At 30.1% G+C, this 22324-nt stretch overlaps 2 protein-coding genes across 3 annotated transcripts in view; one reads left to right on the top strand and one right to left on the bottom strand.

Moving 5' to 3' along the window:
- Nucleotides 1-22324, bottom strand: part of LOC131853863 (proteasome subunit alpha type-4) — a 182936-nt gene that overhangs the window by 25156 nt on the left and 135456 nt on the right. The window lies entirely within an intron of this gene.
- LOC131853862 (thrombospondin type-1 domain-containing protein 4-like) overlaps nucleotides 1-22324 on the top strand; it is a 67545-nt gene that overhangs the window by 10159 nt on the left and 35062 nt on the right. Inside the window, exons 2-5 of one of the 2 annotated variants that reach the window (XM_059204933.1) lie at nucleotides 10336-10612; nucleotides 12339-12600; nucleotides 18947-19013; nucleotides 19612-19727. In XM_059204933.1, the coding sequence (XP_059060916.1) occupies nucleotides 12560-12600; nucleotides 18947-19013; nucleotides 19612-19727 (224 nt within the window). In that variant the 5' untranslated portion in view covers nucleotides 10336-10612; nucleotides 12339-12559. The remainder of the gene's footprint in view (nucleotides 1-10335; nucleotides 10613-12338; nucleotides 12601-18946; nucleotides 19014-19611; nucleotides 19728-22324) is intronic. The other variant, XM_059204932.1, reaches the window with a different exon arrangement.

The raw sequence follows: 22324 nt of genomic DNA, 5'->3' as shown, positions 1-22324 counted from the left end.
TGGTAAAATCTGGAGATTTCAAAAGATGTAATACCTATATTGTTTGACAGATTAATTTAAACATTGGAATGTCATCTCATAGTGAACTAGACAAAGCCGAGATTATTATGTTACATTTTTATTATCGTTACTCAAATTCAGTTTCAAGTTTTTAGTCACATTCGTTAATTTTTCACGTTAAAGTTTTAACATTATATAATACCATTAAACTGTAGCATGTATGCATTAAATGCTATTAGTATTTCAAATATTAAAATGTTTACGATGTAAAATATTCAACACATGTAAACCACTTGAAAAGCAATCGTTGACCGAGTGCTGTTTAGAAACTCAACCGCATAGTATAATGAGTAATTAGTTTCAAAAACCATAAATTCTGTTTAATGTCAAAATGGCACATATACCGTGTTATGTATGTATGTAGGTTATGTAGGATAGCAGTTTCACTTGCCATGTAATTAAAAAAATAAGCGGTCACCTTCTTCACACCTATATCGGATGTGTTTCTATTTTTATTATCTCGCGTATTTTCTATTTTTTTTACCACCGATATAAAACGTTTAAAAGTTAAATATATATAACCAATTTAAAAGTTTGACGTATACTGTGTATCTGTATTGTATTTATAACGATTTAACCGATCATGATGCTATTTAATTTTCTTTTCTTTATTTTTAACTACAATATGTATTTCTTTTACTTGGGGGTTATTTAAAGATTTTTATATTATATTTTGTGTAGCGTTACTGTTATACGGATGACTGTTTTTTTTTCATTTTGGCCGGCTTTCATATTACATATAAGTCTATTATTAGATAACTTTCCTCAAGAATTGAGATATCATAACCAAAAAGATTTTTACTAATTTGACAGTTAATTCCATTGATACACGGCATCAGACATACGAATGCTTAAAATTTTGTATTTTAGTACAGATATTGAGAATTTGATATACAACAATAAAAATGGTTCCCACGAATTGCTAATTCGATGTTACATCAGGTTAGGCATTCTATGAACATTTATTATTTCTCTAATAAAATATCTATACACACGTGAAACGGTAATGACGTCAAACATTTTTATGGTAACCAATTTTGGTGTTTACAGTCATGTTACCTTTTTAGGCGACGACATGTTGATAATTTTTTTGATACACCATTTCTTGATAAGCTTTATTTGGTAAGTGTTTACAAACAATGGGGTAGTTAGTGCAAAAGAAAAAGTTTATTGTTAGAATAAAACATGTTCTTTTTTTTTCATAATAATACATATGCTAAGAAAATATATTAAATTTTAAAAACAACACCCGGAAGCTTTATGTCGAATTAAAATTTTTGGCAAGGCATGCGAAACCTGTATACAATCAAGAATGTATTTCTACTATGTAGTGTTTATTTGGAATCGTAATGGGTCCTACCCATTTCGCGGCTTAATAAAATAATAATGTAATTTTGTTAATTTCATTTTAATATTAATTTTAGAAATTAATATTATGTATTATGTAAATACAATATGATAAAATAATATCGCCAAAAAACAGGACAATTGATGTAAATATAAACGAGTTGACGTCATCTCAATGTTCTCTGAGCATGTGGTTTTTACTTTGTTCAATACTACAAATTGTTGTTGAAATATTTATCTAACTATCTATTTAAAATTAGCTCAGTAGTCGAATAAGACAGATAAGGCTAAGGTTCGATTCTGTTACATTATATAAGCAAACTACTTTTAATACGGATTTTTCATTTCAACATTACTTAAGGATCTGCTTAAGTAATCATTTGACGTTTCTAAGTGCGCCGGATTGATATTAAAGAGTGATCTAACGCAAATAAAACTGTGTATAAATGTTTAAGAATGAATACTGCCTTTAATCATTTATAAACAATCCAAAGTAAGGTAACAAAGCGAGTCAATAATAAAAATGACATCGAAGCAAACAGGTTCATTAAATTATTAACTTTCACCTACTGGAAGGATTTATTGGAGCAACTCGACGTGATTGCATTTGGTTCACTTTATTGATATGTCAATTTTAGTATTGAGTCGACGATTTTATGGATGGAGGTATCTTCGTCTCGTCCAGAGCAGTCAATTAAGATTGCTGGGTAATTTATTTGACATGTGTCTCAATATTTTCAGTATATTGTATTTATATTTCTTACATCATTTAGGCATGTGTAAATAGATTAGTTATATTATAGATAAGAGAAGTTACAGCTATTTTATTTAATTTTATTATTTGTTTGTGAAGTAGTAAACCGGCACACAGCTAGTCTCATGTTGAGTAGGTATTCAGCATTGAAATATGACATTGCAATAGAGCATTGTTACCTAAGTAAATTTTAAATTACGTTGAACAATTATAATTGAAGTTCATATATTATGTAACACTAGCTTATCCGCACAATGTCCTCTGCATCACACTTACTTGACGATTATAATTATATTTCGCCGAGTTTACATAATAAATCTTTTTATTCTGATGTACAAGCTATATTACTGTAGAGTTTCATCAGAATCGTTCAGTAGTTTTTGCGTGAAAGAGTAATAAACACCATCTATTCATCCACCCATAATAACTAACTTTTGCATTTATAATATTAGTACGATACTATTAATGTCGATAATTAAGCACATTGATGCAGCATTGCACATTAATGCAGGATTGTAATATTAGTCATTCGATTTCCTTTACCAAATCAATTACACTTACCGTAATCGAGTATACTTTGATCGCTATATTATTATAACAGTTGCTAAATCACTAACTAGTATTTTTACAAACATTGAACCGCTGCACGTTTTTAGTAGCAAGGGAGATTCCCTTATTCCCCGAGTACTGAAACGTGATGCATTTGCAAAAATACCGATCGCCGTTACTAAAAAAAGCCAGTGTGCATATTAAGTTAAAAGATTATATTATATCCATATCATATGAATGATAATTCACTAGGTATCTAATATATTTTTTATCGATTATAAATTCTTCGGTATTTATACGATACTTTATATTCAATAATAATTTTATAATTATAATAATTTTATACCTGAACTCGGTATTAAATTAAGTGAAATAGCTAAAATTTATTTGATTCGGAAATGTTTTTGTTTATTGTTCATTTATTAACCTAAGTAAAGGTCTCTATTATTATTTTATCCAGTAGCTTCCATTGCGTTAACTCAAACCAACATGTGTATTTTAATTTTGAACCCATTAACATGAAAATAAATAATAATGAAATTTAAGACATTAATAAGAATGTTCAAATAGAATTGTCTGGAGACTAACATGATCCCAGACAATTCATTCTGGTCATTGACTTCGCTGAAATCACGGGTGTCCAATAGTTACACCATTATGACCGATAGTTGTGCGTCGTTGTCGCCTGTTGACCCCCGACATTGGCAAGTAGCTTGTTTCTATCTGTTTATCGGCCACTTCAATTATTTTCCTTTTCGTTTTGTCCTTGAAACAGCCTATTTGAGAGTCGTAAAACTGTTTATTGGTGTTGATATCGCGGGATTGGAAATTTATTACAACTAATATATTTTATGTGAAAAAACATTCTTTGTAGATCTAAATGTTCTACATATAGTTTAATAGCGTGTTCTTCTTTCATCTTTGATTAATAAAATTATTTGATACTAAAATTAAAATGATACCTTGTTTGACTCAGTTTTTATTTAATAAAGCGAGTAACAACTTCATAAAAATGATGATATAATGAATACTATAGGACTGACAAATGAAAGTTATGTAAAGTATTAATGGTAATTAAAATTCTAGATATGATCTGGATTCGCTCAGATTTTGATTTGATCGATATAAAAAAATATGTTTCTGTTAGCATTTAGATCGTACATTTATAAGTTACGTTAGATATAAGCAATTGAAAACAAAGTTATCCATATATAAAGTTCTTTTTTTTTGCATAAAAAATGGAACTGAACAAAATGTTTCTGTTAATGTATATTTTTTAAACTATGTTTATATTAGTCACATTAGGCACTCTGTAGGAAGGTCTATTTGTCACGTGTCTTATTCGAGCCATTTTGTTATCATTAACTAGATATTTGCCCCTGCTTCGCACGGGTGTACATGTATTATATATATAAACCTTCCTCTTGAATCACTCTATCTATTAAAAAACCGCTTCAAAATCCGTTGCGTAGTTTTAAAGATTTAAGTATACATAAGGACAGAAAGCGACTTTGTTTATACTACGTAATGATGATTTATTAAGATCAAGAGAATTAATTAAATCATTTATATTATGCATCTACACGTATATTCTCCCAGGTTTGGTACATTTAAACCATAGTAAAAGAAGAAAAAAATACTTATAATTTATTAAGTCTATTACCAGAACAACTTACAAGTTTTGTCGTTTAAACTCATTACTTGCTTATTGGTAACCACACATTCATGTTAGGAATTTTTATTTCGCTGAATGTAGACTTTTTATCCAAAGCCTTAACTGCTTCGCATTCTGACATAGGTAGCCACAACACGATAAAATACATTTTATAATAATCATACAAGAATAATTTAAAATAGATTTTAAATTATTATTGAAAAAATACGTTATATTTGTGTTAATATATGCTATACTATATTTGTGCTAAAAAGATAGCATTTGATAATAGATCAAATGCGGTCTTTTTGGCTAATATCTTCTATCTTTGAATGGCTTGTCCAGAGACTTAACATCCTTGTCCTCAGGACTGGCGAGAGCTGTTCATGGTGCTGTTCCATTAAGTACTATGTGTGTAGTGTAGTGTAGGTTGGACTCCATTTTCCGCAATTGGCCTCTCATTCGGGCCGTTGTGCGTGTAGAGCCAGGCTACTAACGTAGCCAGCCAAGCTCCTCCCAGACGCGCAGATGTGTCCTGGTGTCTTCGCAGGCTTCTCGGAGCGACCTCACCGTTCCGAGGATTTGATTGCGTTGTGTGGTCACTGCTTCGCATTCCAGGATTACGTGAACGGCCGTTTCCTCGGCTACAAAGCAGCCCCGGCATAGGGGACTGTCTGTAGCACCTATTGTGTACAAATGTTTGTTTAAGGGACAGTGGCCCGTCATTGTCCCTATCATTATTTTTATGTTATGCATCTGGACAGCAGATTTAGTACGTTTTGTCATTCGTTGATTTGTTCTGGGAATTGCCACTTTTGATTGTTTGCAATCGGTTGTTTGTTTCCATCTTTGGTTTTGTATCTCAGTGGATCTTTGGCGAATCCAGGATCGAAATTGTGAGAATGGTATTGGCAAAAGCGAGAGGGGGCCTGCTACCGTCATGCCTGATCCTCTTCTAGCCCATTAAGTACTATATAGGTAATGATTGGCGATTTCGATCAGATGGGCCGTCACCGTTTATATAATTCTAGTTAAATAGAAATAATGTAATTTCGCTAGTAGTGATGTAAGAGTTGATTTGAAAATATGAAGCAGCTATATGGAGCAAATAACGCGTGTAAACGTCACCGCAATTTATGTAACTCCATATTCATTGGCGACATTACGTTTTTGCATATTTATAGCCTTTAAAGTAGTCTGATTTACAGCGTAATAAAACTCTATGAGGATATAATCGATCAGATTTATTTCATCTTGATCTCGAAGAATTGATGCGTGAAGTTAGTATTGAACAATGAAAATAAATAAACTTAAGGACTTTGGGATGCGAATGCCATTGATCGTTAATATAGTATTTATTATATAAATTTTCAAAGAATAATGTACCAAAATCTAAATGTTTACCAAGAAACGTTTATAGAAAATATATAAAGATGATTTTACGAAGCAAACAGTTTTGCGGCTTACCTTTTACTAAAACCGCGGGAAAAGAGAGCTGATCTGATGTCACTAGATTGTAGCCCTTTGTATTTGATATGTGTTTAGGCACAAGTATTGTACATTGTATTTGCAGGTACTGCTAGTATACTATATGCTCCTTATTATTTATCTTATATTACAATTAAATAAACATTCTTGATTTCAAATGAAATTCAACATTAATTATTGCAATACATTTTAGGTCAACGCTGTACATCCGTTTTTATAATGTAACCTTAACTCTTTATTAAACCTTTTTCATCAATAAAAAGTTTCGGTACCATGATAATTTGTGTTATAAGTAACTGAAAGCTAGACTAGCAGATAACAATATGTACTTGCAACTTAAAAACGTTCAAAGTGGGTCAGTGTATCGAAAGCTTGTTTGAGGTCAAAGGTAGACGCCCGTAGGGTCTGCTAACAGGTGCTAATTGGGCCCTAAGTTGCACTCATGTTTCTAATTCGAGGCGTGTTTGTATAAACAGTTATGCGTTATCATCGTTGATGTCGCTGGGGTTTTGTGAAAAATGTTTTGGACAATTAATTCTGTTGACATGCCCACTAGACAGGTTAAGTAAATATAGAGCACTCAAAATAGAATACATATAATAAAAAGTAACTGATTGCTATCTGTGCATGAAAGGTATACCTAATATGTATGAGGAAAATTATTGTTGAAGACTTTATCTAATATAACTGTTTCCCATGACAATTAGCAAGATCAACATTTTGTGAAGAAGTAATAAGAAGTTATAAGAAGAGAAAGTGAAAAGTGTCTCTAATAAAATTTGTTTAGACCTGTCTATACTTCAGATAAAATAAATAAAGAACAATATCAAATTATTGCAGTAAAAAGTTATGTTTATGTACATATATATGTGTATATTTTTACCTTTCATATCGCTATATTAATATATTAATTGAGTAATTTTTAAAGTATCATTATTTTGATTTCTTTAACTGTATGTGTTTAAATAAAATCAAGACTAATATTTAAAATCATTTCAATTCATTGAGCGGATTGTAATAATTTATCTTATTTTTATTTTATTTGTAACGCTATATCAATTGAGTGTTACATTAGTCGTAAGTGCAAGTACCCATAATTTGATGACTATTTATTTCTTTAATGGACATATAGGATTTAGAGGACAATAAAATTTTATCAGCAATGTATTAGACGACTTTGTAGGGAAGCAATGAAAAGAATGGGCAATATCGACCACCTAGAATACGGTGAAAGGCAAGATTGGCTTTTTAACGAACGAATCGTCCAAATTCAAGAAAGTTAAAGGGTTTTATTTGAGCAAGGAATGGAAGGAATGCTTTGTAGCTTGAATGATTCCATCTGGCATTTAATGCTTATTAAATTATCTCAATTCTCAAGATTATCTCTTGTATATTTATAGAAATATTTTAATTGAACTATAATAGTAAAATTTGATGGTATGTTTTTGTAGGTTTTTATTTTCAAGATATCTTTATAATTCATGCTGAAGTATATAGTCTTTGAATATAATTCTGACTGACTTCAATTAAACATGGCTCGTCCTCTATCACGTTGAATTCTAATATATAAATAGTTAAATGTTTCATCCAACACGATGATGAAAGTATGTATAGTTATTGGGTATACCTCTAGTTTCCCCATCTTGAATTAGAGTCAAGATCTTTCATATATACATTTTACATTTTTGTATACAAACTGGAACACAGAAACAGAAAAGATTCCTCATCTCATTTTCTATAAGTTAACCGTCGTCCAATTGAAAGACATTTTTATATACATCTACATTCATGGCACACTTCAAAAAAATATATCTGTATATAAATACGAATAAATGACTATTCGATAAGATCAATGACAGGTATACTATAAAATTTGTCGATATTAAACATACACGCATGACGTGAGTACACGTGCCTAGAAAATAAGTATTTACCACACAGGATTTAATCTGAACGAATTCTACTCGTTACTTCAGTAACATTCCTGCTCAAAATATGTAGATCATAAACTCAACGAAGTCAACCATTTAAAATTTATGTCTTGTTCATGCCAATGCCCCCACTAAACTTTTAAATAAACAATATGTAACTACATTTTTATTGTGCCAAATAGTACGGTCAAGGATTGTTAAGGGGTTACATGGGTTTCACGAATTCAAAAAAACGAAAAATTTTTTTTTGTCTTATTAAATTCTATAACATCTCTAGAATATTGTCCTAAATTTTCAAGTTGATCCGACTAATAGTTTCGGAGATACAGCCTTGAAAAGGTGGACGCTCGAGGTCAGGTATAGGCTGAGGGCGCAGTAGGTAAAACGCAGCTGCAGCTCATCTATTGTTTGTTAGCTGTAATTCTTGTCCCTTTTTCTTTATACAAGGTAAACTACTGGAAAATATTTCATTTGGTGATTTCTCGTTAAACTACGAAGTTCATTTTGAGGTTATAAGTGTTTGTTGTGAATTTTATTCGATAAAAAATGCCGTTTAAAGTGTCTAGAACCCAGATAACGGAAGGTGTTCGTATCAGCATTATTATTAATTATGCACGGTATGGACCTAAAACTTGGCCCAAATTCCCATGAATATGCCCGAAATATGGATGAAAACCGGGTGACCGCAGCCGAAAAGAAATCTGCCAGCGAGACTCGTGAAGCCAGGATTCGTCATAGACTGGAGCAAAAGGATGCCCTGGACAATGCAGGTGCAGCAGGTTCTCTACTTTATGGCCTGATTCAATGTAAGTTAAAAAAAACAAAAATTCCCACTTTTATTGTCTCTTAAAACTTTAAACGCGTTTTTCTCAAAACTATGTTTTCAAAGACGGTTGTCAAGATTTCTCGCGAACTACTCAACCGATCTTGATGAAATTTTACACAGGTCTTCGAGATATCATTTACAAGGTCTTGAACGAAGGATTTTTTTTTATTTTAATTACAACTATTTTAAAAAAAAAAATGTCGAGAAATTTTCATCGAAATTTGCATTTTTTTATAAAAACGTCTGCCAAAAATCCAATTTTCATTTATTTTTTTTTTCCTTCGTCCAATACCTAGTTTATTGTCTTTACTAAAACACGTATTTTTTATTTTTATTTCAGATGATCCTGAAAGAAGTTCTGCTGACAACGCGGAGGCACCTTTTTTTCGAGGGACTACCGGAAATGGCGTCGTAATGACCGCCATTTTGATATTTTTTTTTGACAATTTTGCAAAATGTTTATTAAATATGTATCTTTTAAATAAAAAAAAAATTCATTAAAATATTTCATTTTTTATATGTAAAAAAAATTATTGAAAAAAGGCCGTTTTTTGCCCGAGGAAACCCATGTAACCCCTTAATTAATTATAAGGAACGTCATAGACATTAATAAATATATGTATATACCAATGTTATATCTAATGTCTATCTATCTATGCTATATCTAAGAACAATTAGTTATTTTTTTTAAATCAATTACAATCAATGTTAATATTATATTAGTAATATATGTAATATTATCATATCTGTAGTTATATTAACTTATTTATATATAGATACATATCTTTATATATATCTTTCTTTATAATATAGTGGATGCACACATGTGCATCCAATATATTATAAAGAAAGGTAGAGCGTATTTTGCTATGAAGTGAGTAAAATGAACCAGTTGGAGAATTTCCTTCACTGTTTGAATAGCATTTTCTTTCCTATCCTAAAATAAAATATAAAAAAATTAATTTATAAAATTTAATGATCAATATATTGACATAACTAGTAATATATTTTGTATATTTAAGAAAAAATATAGGTATAGATGTATCTTATGAAGTATTTATGTATAATCCTCAACATAGCTAGAGTAACTGTTAAGCGGTGAAGATGAAATTTTTTGTAGTGGTGAAGCAAATAAATTTGTATACGTACGTTCTATACGTACGCCGATTTGTTCATCGATAGTATTAATATTATTATTTAATTGTATAATTTTTTAAAGCTTACGTTATCTTCACAACTGTTACCTCATATGGGCTAGTCGAAGGTATTGTCAATTCACGGTGAACGCAATTCGGTATATTGATAGATCAAAAGTGGCAGGGGGCGAATCTAACGTTATACAGATTAGTTTGGTTTGTTATCGATATTTTCATCATCGGAGAATTAATCAGAAATATTTTGATACACAAAGTTTTTATTGATGTTGGTCGAATTTGAACTCACGACCTTCTTGGCGTAAGTCTAGACAGTAAACATTCTCATGTTTACCAAGAGAATGATTATATCAATAAATTCATTGCTAAAGAACTAATGAAACTATTTACTACATAACATAGACTACGAAATATATGCAATGTGCTTTTAAAATTAATTTAATTGTGTTATTTTACTTTGTTATTAATTTATTAATATATTGTTTCTATAATATAGTGCTTCACATAAAAGTCAGTCATACCAGACGCAATGTGAAAGTTTTTTATTTAATAAAGTAAATATTTTCTTCCAGTTCTTACAATAATATGATGATTACACTTTAAAAGCTATGGATACGTCTGATGTCCAGTCTGGTGAAGGCAACATACACATACGGGCGTATGGGCTACGTACATGACCCGCGCTGGAACGCACTGCCCTAAGAAGGTGCACAAGCTGTTTGAATTAAGAATTAAAAAATAAATTAGCTTGAGCGTAAATTGTCTATGGCAATTAATAATCTGTATTTAAATGTCCAAATTAGCGGGAAGTTTTGTGCTTAGTGAATCAGATGTGAAGAAATATTGTAGGTAAGATTTTTATTAGTATAACGAAAAATATAAGTTAGTTGGTAATTAATAAGGAAAAGCTAAGCTGTTATAATGTGTATTAAATAAATCTGCAGGAAGTTTTCGTCACTAATATAGCCTACAAATATACAGTAATAACGGTTAAAAACGTTTCACTCTATAATTAACGTTTCTATTTATTTCACACTTTTCGTTTTACTAGAATTTATTACTTTACTTCAATTGTTCTTGTAAATAAAATAAAATCAAAATATAAATTCATATAGGTCTATTATAGACTGTTATAACAATGTTAAATATACTGTGAGTTCGGAGTGCTTCTGATCTGAAGAGTGATAAGACTATGAACATACCATACATATTTATTTATTGTTGAATGTGAAAGAAACCATATATAAGTAATGTACATGTAATTTAAAATTACATTCAACGTTAGATCAATATTAGGATTCTCCGTGTGGTTTTTCTTCTGGTGCCTCGCCATTATACAATGTGTGTATTACTAGCAATGACTGAATGACTTCCTGCCGAGGTTTTCCCACCAGACTACAGCATGGGGTTTTTCAAGAAGGGTATATCAAGGTTTCTTAAGGGTCGGCAACGCGCACGTGATACCCCTGGTGTTTCTGGCGATCATAGGCTACGGTAACATTTTACCATCAGATGGGCCGTATGCTTGATAGCCACTATCGTAGTATAAAAAAAAATCGAATTTCATCATAAACCACATATGAAAAATGTTATCCATAAATATGTTTTGTTTGTTATGAAAACAGAAAAAGTAGCTGTTATACTTTTTAGTCTAAATTCTTGATTTTACTAACGCTATGTGGAATTTCATTTAGACCTACCAATTCGTTTCATTCAAAGCTATGTACGGATCTACCTATGTGACCTATAATCCTAATTATTGTCTATAATGTATCTAATACGGCCGTATTCTGTTTTATGGTGATTCACTTCACACGGCACATGTATTGTTTGTTTCGTAGCTTAGTATTTCCGCTTTATTTGATTCAGAAATTAGTATCATTCACTCTGATCTTAATCGAGATCAACAAAAAAATTATTTTCTTCATTGATAAATTTGAGAGTTATTTTTCTTAAAGATTTCTTTCCTAATATAAGAATATTTAGTTTACTTCGACCGCACTGGGCAGGAAGGACGATTTGGTATTGATAAGTCGAGATTTTCTTATGTTTTGCGCATGTTGTTATTCTTTATTAACCTAGTGTCATATTGATATTACTTTATGAATAGTCTAAAATAAAGTCGCTGTCGCTGTCTGTCCGTCCCTATGTATGCTTGAATCTTTAAAACTACGGAAACGGATTTTGAATCGGTTTTTTAAATAGATAGAGTGATTCTAGGAAGGTTTATATATATAATAGATGTACCTCCGGGCGGAGCCGTGGCAAGTAGCTAGTTACTATATGATTTTTTTATTTATAAAATACTTTCATGAGTAAGTTTTACAATCTTTAATTACTAAGTAATGTGGTCTTGAGTAAACTGGACTGCATCGATGTTAATAATTTGTATAACTAAAATTACTATATTATCAAAGGTTGGTTAGCAAAAAATGCATTTACAACTATTTGTGTACAGACCTGACTGACGCATGTAAAGGAAAGTTTAATAATGTAAGGAAAAGAAAATTTAAATAGAAGATAATTATTAAGAATTTGGAATGTTACATTTTAATAATTGATTAATTTGTTGCAGGTTTAGTCTACAACCATGATCAAGGAAGATTTTTCAAAGACGATCAACAATGGAGTGATAGATAAAATCAGTGACTTCTTTTAAATAATTATATGACTGTATCGTATTTTTAGAAAAATGAACTTTGTCCAGAATCGACGTTTCCTAATAAAATGGACAAAGAAATATATTTGTGTTTATTGACCAAAAAGGATTGCTATAGTGTACTCTGACTGAGAAAGATGGAGAAGAAAAAACATTCATTTTGGAAGAAAATAATTTGGTAAGTTCAATCCACTTGTATATTAATTTTTAATTTTCAATTAATAGCGTTCATGTTAGAACCGAGCATATCGTTAATCAACGGGGATAAAGTTTATTTTAAATATATTATTATAATTATGTATAGAAAATATAAAGGTTCATTCGATTCATAATATTAGGTTTTATTAAATAAATATTTTCAATATAAATAGGCATTGCATGTTTTTAATTTTAATAATTTATGTATTCACTGTTTAGCGAAAGTGTTTCCTATAAGACAGCTGTAATGTACAGTCAGCTTTAATAGATCTTAATTTGAACAAGGATAAATAATATTTACTAGGGAATTATATTAAAGTATATATATCATCAAAATGTATAGATTAGATTCCATGCTTGTTAAAATATCCCTGCAAAACATATTTTAATTAGAAATAAGATTAATTAAATTTAACTGTCAAGGTGAAGAAGTATATATTATTAGTTAACTTAGATATATACAAAAATATATATTGTCAATCCTAAGATATATTTGGAATTTTTGTACCAACAAATTGACCGATCTGCCAGATAAATATTTAGGAAGTCAACTGTACAAAACTCAATACGTAATAAATCATGCGGTCGGTAACTTTATGAGGTTTTTGTATAGCGGCACTATCTCACTTTGATGGCTAGCAGCGAACAATGTTGTAGTATAAGTAGTAGTTGCACCTAGCAACATGATCGTTTGGACATAACACAATGTGTACACTCATACACGTAATATTGTCGTGCTCATGATAAATGACGAGGAATAGACTAGACAGTTTACGTCGATGTTTTGTCGGTTTGTATAAACATATCTATTCTGATATAATATTTTCAGCAGTGACATAATAACTGGTTTATTTATAGTATAGTTATTTTCACTTTTAGTTTTTACTTCAAAACAGAGTCTCTATATTAGGTTTTTTGTTAATAGTGAACAGAATTTTTGAAACGTAACAATTCTGTATTATTATGTGTCTATTTGATATTGTTATATACCAAACAATGTCGACACTGTACTTCACTGTACAATATTATACGGTAATATGTTCTGTTTTTCCTGTTTAGTTCTTCTAGTTCTTAGGATTACAATAGATATATTCCCATATCTATTGTAATCCTAAGAAACAATAATAAATTATGAATTGGGTATAATATAATAACGGCTGCTTTCTTAATTTTTATTTATAATTTTAGTAAATAATATTGGGCATACCATTCATTTATGTATATCAAATAGTAATCTTAATGTATTATAGTACAATAGAACTTAAATATATATGTAGTTTCTACATATAGTATGTCCGTGAATTCATCTAATCTCTATATGGTGGACGCTACTTTAAGTACACAATGTACTAATTGCATACACAATGTCGGCTACAGAAACATTTGTCCACAATAAATATTGTTATGTGAACTCAAACGGTAAATCTTTTTTCTTGACTACTCGAAGCTCCTCTGAGAGTAAAAGTAAACATAAATTATACGCTCCATTCAGCACGCAGCGAGCACGCTGAGTCAGGATTAAAAAAATAAGGTCAAGTGCGGAGTTCAGTTATCCTAACGCTGTCCTGTCTAAATACATGTTAACTTTGTTCATATAGCGGTTAGCGAGTTGTGAAAAATAAACTCATTCCACGCTTTATTGCTACTATGCGATGATTTTAAGAGTAACAAATTAACACTCAATTGATCAAATTGTTTACATTGAAATTGTTTACCTAATTAAAAGCTATTGTATAGTGTTAAAGAGTGAGTTAATATCTGCTGTAGATTAGGTGATTACAAGAATAAATAAATAGTATTTGTAAATAACTCTACGGCATATGCCGAGCGGAGACCTATTTGGGACCAACATAGTCAAGGACTATGTTTTAATGGTGAGAAATGCCAGAAAATTTACAGGATACGATGCTATGATAATTTAGGCCTCCAGAATGTCAACTCATAGGCGTCACGAGCGTCACAGTAACGTAATGTCCATGTTAATATTCATCTGTATAGGTGACGATTGCCACTTATCAACAGGTTGTTCAATGTTCTAGTTACAAAAAAAGTATCATTAATGGATCTGTATTATTTTGTTTAATTCCACTACTACAAGCATATCTGAAACCACAAATATTCATTGCGGAAGCTTGACTACCTCTACTGGAAGTGTCATGACCTTCTCTAAAACTTAGTGTTTGACGATTCGGGGACTAGAGTACTATCGTAGTTTGGTCAAAGTAAACAAAGTATATAAAATATATTCACCAGATATTTCTAAAGCGGAGAATCATTTTGCCGTAGCGGCTCGGGGCGAACTCTTAACTATTCGTTCGTAACTGTTCGTGGCGGTGTTAAATTGTTACTATTCATATCTTCTACAGCGCCAATAATTGCATGACAGCTGTGTTTACTACCCATCCATTTTAACACGTTTCCTATAGAAACGTCATTTTTAGTGTTCATATCTAAAATAAATTTTAAAGGGGGTGTTTTTGGAACGTATGGAATTTATTGTAAAATTTTTGTTACAATATTTGATGAGAAGTGTTATAGGTTTATAAAAGAAAATTCAATTAACTTAGACTAGTTTAATATCATTGATTTAAATTGAATGAAAAATAATACCTAATTTAATAAACTATGTATACTACAGATATTAACTAAAGGGACACTTTATATAATAAAAATAATATATTGATGGTTTCTACAAAGGTTTTATATGATTTTGCAAAGTTTATATGAATAAAATTTTATATTTTGCTTTTAATTAACGTGTTATTAAATTGCTTTTTATTAATTTTAATTAACGAATTTAAATAGATTGATAGATTGATTTATAAACTTTATCAATTCAAAATAATAAAAATAAGCCTAAACCTATTCTTAATATTACTTTTATATGTATTTATTTATATCTAATCCATTTCCAAAGACACATAACCGTCTATCATGTGTCACAAATGTATTGTAAGTAATTAATTTACTCCTGTATATAATGAATCCATATCGTTATAAGGTAATTTAGGTAAAGAATAATGATACACATATTATAAATACATATAGTACAGTCAATTTTCACAGTAATTTATTAGTTATTTTCATATTGTAATACTCTTATCTTCTTTCGTGTTCTAATTTTCTAATACGCCAGAGGCTGCTAACCGATGTAAATCCAATTAGAATATTTAAATGTTTATTTTTGGTTAGGCAAGTACTATCAAACCATTATAAGTTTATTGTATATTTTGATTTATATGTATGTTTATTATCTGTTAATTTGTTTATGCCATAAATGGGTTAAGCAGAATTTATAGGTATTTATGTTGTTAGTTTAGGTTGGTAACAATGACAAAACAAATTGTAACGTAGTATTATATTTTAGGTGATACTAATTTGTAATATTGTTTTTTCTTTTAGTTGTAAATGATATAAAAAAAGAAAAATAAATATAGTATATTCTATTATTTAACAATACAACAGTAGATTTGTTCTCATTATCATAAACTACAATACATATATTTTATAATAATATTTATTGGAATGTAATGTTGTTAAGTACTATATATGTACTTAAGTAGGTACGTACAATTTGAAATTAACTTCACTAATACCTTTTTGATAATACTTAGTCTAACAAAAGCAACATTTACTTTTGGCTTGTACCTTAATTGCCTATATTCAAATATTATCTTGACACACTTAACTTTTACTTTTTTTTATTCATACTCAATAGAGATTGTCACATTTTGCGCTGTCACTGAAGTACTTGCTTGGAAAACTACATAAACCCATGAATGTTATAAAGGAAAGGCAGCCATAAAAAAATTCTCATAGGACAGTTGAGGGCGATGTGATTTTAACATAAAAATAACGGCGATCGGCACTTAATAAACCACTTAAGACGTTCATTAGTGTGTTCTACAGTCGTTCGATAGTTTTAATGCGCGCGATGTGGTTGCATTCGGTGCTCTTCCAAAATGTAACGTTCAAACTCCAAAACGTCTAATGGAGATGTCAGATTGCGCAACGTGTTGAGAACTGCGTGGGTGCACACCGATATAGGGTTGTCGACAGCCGACTCGCGGTTGTATGACTGACACTCGTATGTACAGGTAAATCTGCAATTGAATGCAAAATAATTTATAGCTCTTTTTCCTTATGATTAGTATGAGTATGAAATTGTTTATTTGTACTAACCGTATACGCTCGATTATTTTACCACCATCTACTTGCGGATTACTTTAGGATGTGCATAAAGTCGAGGTTAAGTGTCCTGGTGAGTTCAGCAGGATCTAACAACTATACTTTTTAAACAGTTTGCATGGAAATCGATGAGACATGGTACATTTCTGATAGTAGATCTACTATTTCTAATAATATTTTCTCTCCCTTACAGATTATATTTGTCTGTTAACTTGGATAAAGTTATGTAAAATTCGATTAAAAGAGCTATAGGAATATCACTTCGGAACTTATTAATTTGTCATAATGAAAAGAGCGTTTATTTTAACGATTGCAAATTCCTAAATCAATCTATGCTTCTTGTGTATCAAGTTATACTCTAACAATTTGGCAATTACAAAAGCTGTATCAAAATCGATTTAGAATGGTCGTATTACATACAGAAATACAATGGAATTGAAATCCTTCTTATAAAAAAACAAGCACCTTTTTATTGTGTTGTACAAAAATATCTTGTAATGAAATGAATATGTAACATATTTTTTAATAAAATTAATGTCACACGAACTCGAGTCTCGAAATCGAAATTTGTTACGGTTTGACGAAGATAAAAGTAACTGGTAAAAATATAATATTTAAAATTTTTATGGTACCAGCAAATGAATCTCGATTTGATATAACAAAAACTACAGAAGAAATGATTGCGTTTCAATTTAATTTATTTTCTAATCTCTTGCTGCTTATACAATTCAACCCTCTTGCTCCTTAGTATAAATTGAGAAAGTAAAGTAAACTAAAAAGACAAAATAAAGGCATTTTAACATGCTTCATTGCGCGGCGCCCACTAGTTCACCTCACGAGCGTCACTTGTTAACTATACCTTCAACAGACTTCATTTGTTAATAGTGTTGTCAATGAATGTTTAAACGACATTTAAATTCATAACTGAGACTTTTAAATGTTGCTATCTACAACATAACTATGTTGTATATCTAATTACAACATAGTTATGTTGTTAATTAAATAAAATAGTTACTCGCATGTCAAAAATTAAGAAGGAAAAATTAAGAAAATACACACGTATATCTCTAATTTTTTTGTTCTATCGTCTGACTGAGCATAAATTTATGTACTCTTAAGTAAATAGGTAACTAGCTAAATAGCCTTACTAGATAAATGGGCTCTCCAATACTGGAATAGTTATTCAATTCAGTTGTTGAATTGAATAACTATTCCAGTGTTACCTATTTACTTAATATGAGCATATTCAACTAAGTAAACAAACTAAAATATATGTATATATTAGTATACTATATTTATAAATAATTCTGATAAGTAATTCTGACTAATTTCAAATTTTGGATATATATATACATACAAAATCAGCATCAACACAAATAAATACAAAATCATTTACATGTTAATTCGCGTAATCTTATAATATTCCAGAGGATTTATTATATTTTCATAGATGTTAATCTAAAAACCAGCAATATGTAATATGTAAACCAAGCAGACCTATACTACCTTTAATAATGATTTAATATATTGTAGTGTAACTAAGGATACATTCAAATTAAATGAGATTAATTATACATTTTTTTTTGTAAACAAATCGATGCGATCGTCTTTTATAAATCGATATAAGTGACAACACTACTCGAACTATAGTTTAGTTTAGACAATGGTTTAAAGTTTAAGTGGATGTTGTTAGCTCATTACCTTGTACGTCTCGTGAGAGCATCGTGTGAAGTATCGTTATACCGACAAACTGTTTGCGGATAACGACGATAATTGCGGGTTTTCTAAGGGCTTTTTCAATATGTGCTATTAAACTGTCGAATTGAGTTATTTCTATTTATCTTCTCTGTTTAGCTTTACTTTAAACGACGTTTATACGTAGCATACTGTATGCTTTTAACTGATTATGTTTATGATGCCATATATAAACTTTGTGAAAATGTTACGCAATAAATACTTTATTCTTCCACACATAATGCACCGTGCTCTCTGTAAGGCCTTATTAGAATAAAATATATTCATAACATTGTTATATACTTATCTATCTCTAAGTATTGCCATAAGATTGAAGTGGTATTGATCAGAAATAAATATTTTGTATAAATAAATATTAAATTAATATGCTCAATTGTTTACAGGATAGCTGCAATTATCGAATTTGCGATGGTTACCAGAGCAACCAATACCACCACACTTCCACCGCAGGTAACATTTATTAATGGTTTTGTACTGTAATAATTATGATAATAATATAACACCTCAATGCGCAATAATAAGTGCACAAAGTATTTCAAGAGGTACCTGGTTTACACATACAAAAAAGCTGTATATAATTATATATAACTAGCTACTCACCCCGGCTTCGCCCGGGTGTACATGCATATATAACTTCCGCTTGAATCACTCTATCTATTAAAAAAACCGCTTCAAATCATCATCCGTTGCGTAGTTTTAAAGATACTTAGGGACGGACCGACAGCGACGGCGACTTTGTTTTATATTATGTAATGATTCTTGCACAATTTATATTTTTAATACAAACTTACTCACAGCTGCTTTTGGAATTGATATTCCTGAGGACTAAGTAAACCATTGTCTATATAAACGAAGTATGAGTACTATAAATATCATGTTATCATTAAACCTCCCTGATATCATTCAAACGTTGGCATTTCTGAAGGCTATGATGGACGACTTTTTACAGTGTACGTTTGGTTTATTCCAGAAAAGAAAGCTATTGACGGCAAAGTTTGGTGAAAAGTAGGAAAAAATGTATTATTAAACTTAAATATATATTTTCTAGGTAACAGAAGGCAATCAAAGTGAGGGTTATGTGTGGAGTACTTGGGGCACTTGGAGTCGGTGTTCAAGAACCTGTGGTGGTGGAGTAGCAGTTCAGGAGCGCCAATGTTTACCAAGGTTAGAAAAACATTTTTTTCTTAATATAAATAATGGGTATATTCCGCCCAACTGTTGGAATTTTCTACCTAACTAGGTACCTGCGTCTAAACCAAATTGAAATTTAAACCGTAAAATTTATATTATCGTTATTATTGGGATTTATTTATTCAACATAAAGAATATTCTTTATTATTAACGTTATAAATTTAATGTTTGATAGAAATAACGGCGTGACGTACGTGATTCTCTTACACATTAACTGAAGATCACACACAAAACTTACTATAAATATCTATCATATAGGTGTATTTTTTGCTTCACCCCCAGAAAATATTTCACTTTCCTATAAAACAATTTTCTTCCAAGGTATAAGATATATTTTACCAGAACTTCTTATTTAAATTACGCTCGGTTTATTTTTATAAACTAAAATTGTATATCTTTTATATGATATTAAAACTGTAAAAATAAAAAAAAATATTTCATGCTATTATCCAATTTTCTATGAGATAAAGCCTCATATTAGGTATATTAATTTGAGAAGCATATTAGCGTCTTTCTTATTTTGTAAAGCGTAAAGAAGATACATATTTCTGTAAAGTACCAGGTTATTATATGGCCACGGTCCAAGGCACTCATCAGTTAATGACTTATAATATGTATTGTACATAAAAGCAAAAATTGTAAACACCTACCATTTATACGCCCATTACGGTAATTCGCTTTCGGCCGCGTCTACACAACACGACTAATCGTACGGTGAGCATACATTAAGCGATCCGTTTAACCTAATCGTGGACAGAGAATTAGTAGCCGGATGATTTTATAGAGCTGTGAAATTATAATGTAAATTAAAATTATGGTAAACATTTTATCGTTTAATATCTTAGATTTTATCGGATGAACTTTCATATCAAAATTAAGATATTATAACCACTTAGGTGTGAATAGCTGTATTTAAAATTTAGCAACAAGTTTTAAAACAAGCTGTTTTAAAATACAAGTAGTGTTATGGTTACGTTAATAGTATAACTGTTGTTAATGATAGATAATAACGTTGTTATGTAGGTTCGCTTTATTAATGATATTGTAATAACTGAGATTTAAGAACATTATAAATAAACCACTAGATAATGGCTGATTGTCATAAAACTTTCACTTCTATATGTATAAGACTCAGTTTTATACGGATAAACATTTTAATATGATACAATAATTACCGCAAGTTTTCTCTGTTTATTATTACATATGCCTAGACAATTTATAATGTACCTATATGTTGTATGCAGATTTTAGTCTTTATTACTTTTCTACAGATTAAAATATAAGCGTTTTATATCAAATATACATATACAATATATTATATACTATATCCATTCTAATATTATGAATTCCAAACTGAGTCTGCCTATCTGTTTTACCTTGTACTGTTATATTTTTAATAAAATTTTATATAAAAATAGATCGTATCTCGAAGACGAACATACTTATATTTTATAAGTTGCGGGTAACAGATGGTAATGTATATTCTGAAGAATTCTAAATAAATGAGAATTGTAATTAGAAGCTCTTGCCCCAAATAGACTTAATCTCTGACAACCTCAATTATTGGGAAAATCGTGAAATCGTGAGTCTATTTTTCATCAGTACTTATAATCGAGATAGAAATAATCGATTAAGGAATTTATGAAATTGAATGAAATAGTCAATTTTCGCCAAGTGTAAACGGCGCGGCGCTCGCTAAGGGTCAAAAGGCTAAGCATGACCCTAAGACCTCCCCGTACGGTTTTTATCGGCCAAATTAAGGTAATGGAAACCCCGTAGCGTTAAGCTTGTAACAAGCTGTTATTGTAGTTGGAGCATTGATTGCTTGCACTCGGCCGCTTGATTGACATGCATCACCGTCGATAGTCGGTAATGAGCCCACGATTACCGCACCTCGATAAAGAAGACAAACTCTATTTTGTCTACATTTTGTAGTTACCTACTAATGAGAGATTACTTTTGAAATCGTCTATAGGTATTCATATAAAGAATTTATATGTTTAGCTCAGTGTTCTTTTTATATTTTGTTTATATCTACTTTCTTTAAAAAGTTTAGTAACTACAGTATTAATACAAGTTTTTATAAAGGAATTAAGTTTTTAAATATATTTTTTTTAATTGTATTTCGTTCTACAACACAGAACCGAGGAAATGAATAGTTTACTATGTAACATTAGAATATAATTTTATTCCATGCTATAAAGTATTTCTTGCCGGAAATACTTCAATTTGTAATTAGGTTTCAGATTTTCAAAACTAAGTAGGCATGTCTATTTTCGTAATTACAGAGACTAAAATAAATAATTAAGTTACGCGTATAATAATAATTCAAGTGATACTGTAATATATACTCATATATATACATATAATAGTGATGGTATAGAAATATATATATATATATAGAATATAAAAATAAATATCAACTAGATAAGTCAGAAGTGCACATATATATCTTCTGCTATTTAATGTAAATTCGTAAGTATGGTTTTGTTTAATACCAAATTGTTTCCCTAAAATTAATTGATTAAACTGGTAATTAGCAATAGATTTTTTTTTAATAATTTCCTAAA

This window comes from Achroia grisella, unplaced genomic scaffold (genome assembly GCF_030625045.1).
Source record: "Achroia grisella isolate CSIRO2021 unplaced genomic scaffold, CSIRO_AGI_Agris_v1 utg906, whole genome shotgun sequence".
Lineage (NCBI taxonomy): Eukaryota > Metazoa > Arthropoda > Insecta > Lepidoptera > Pyralidae > Achroia > Achroia grisella.
This window is presented reverse-complemented; position numbering and strand designations above follow the sequence as displayed.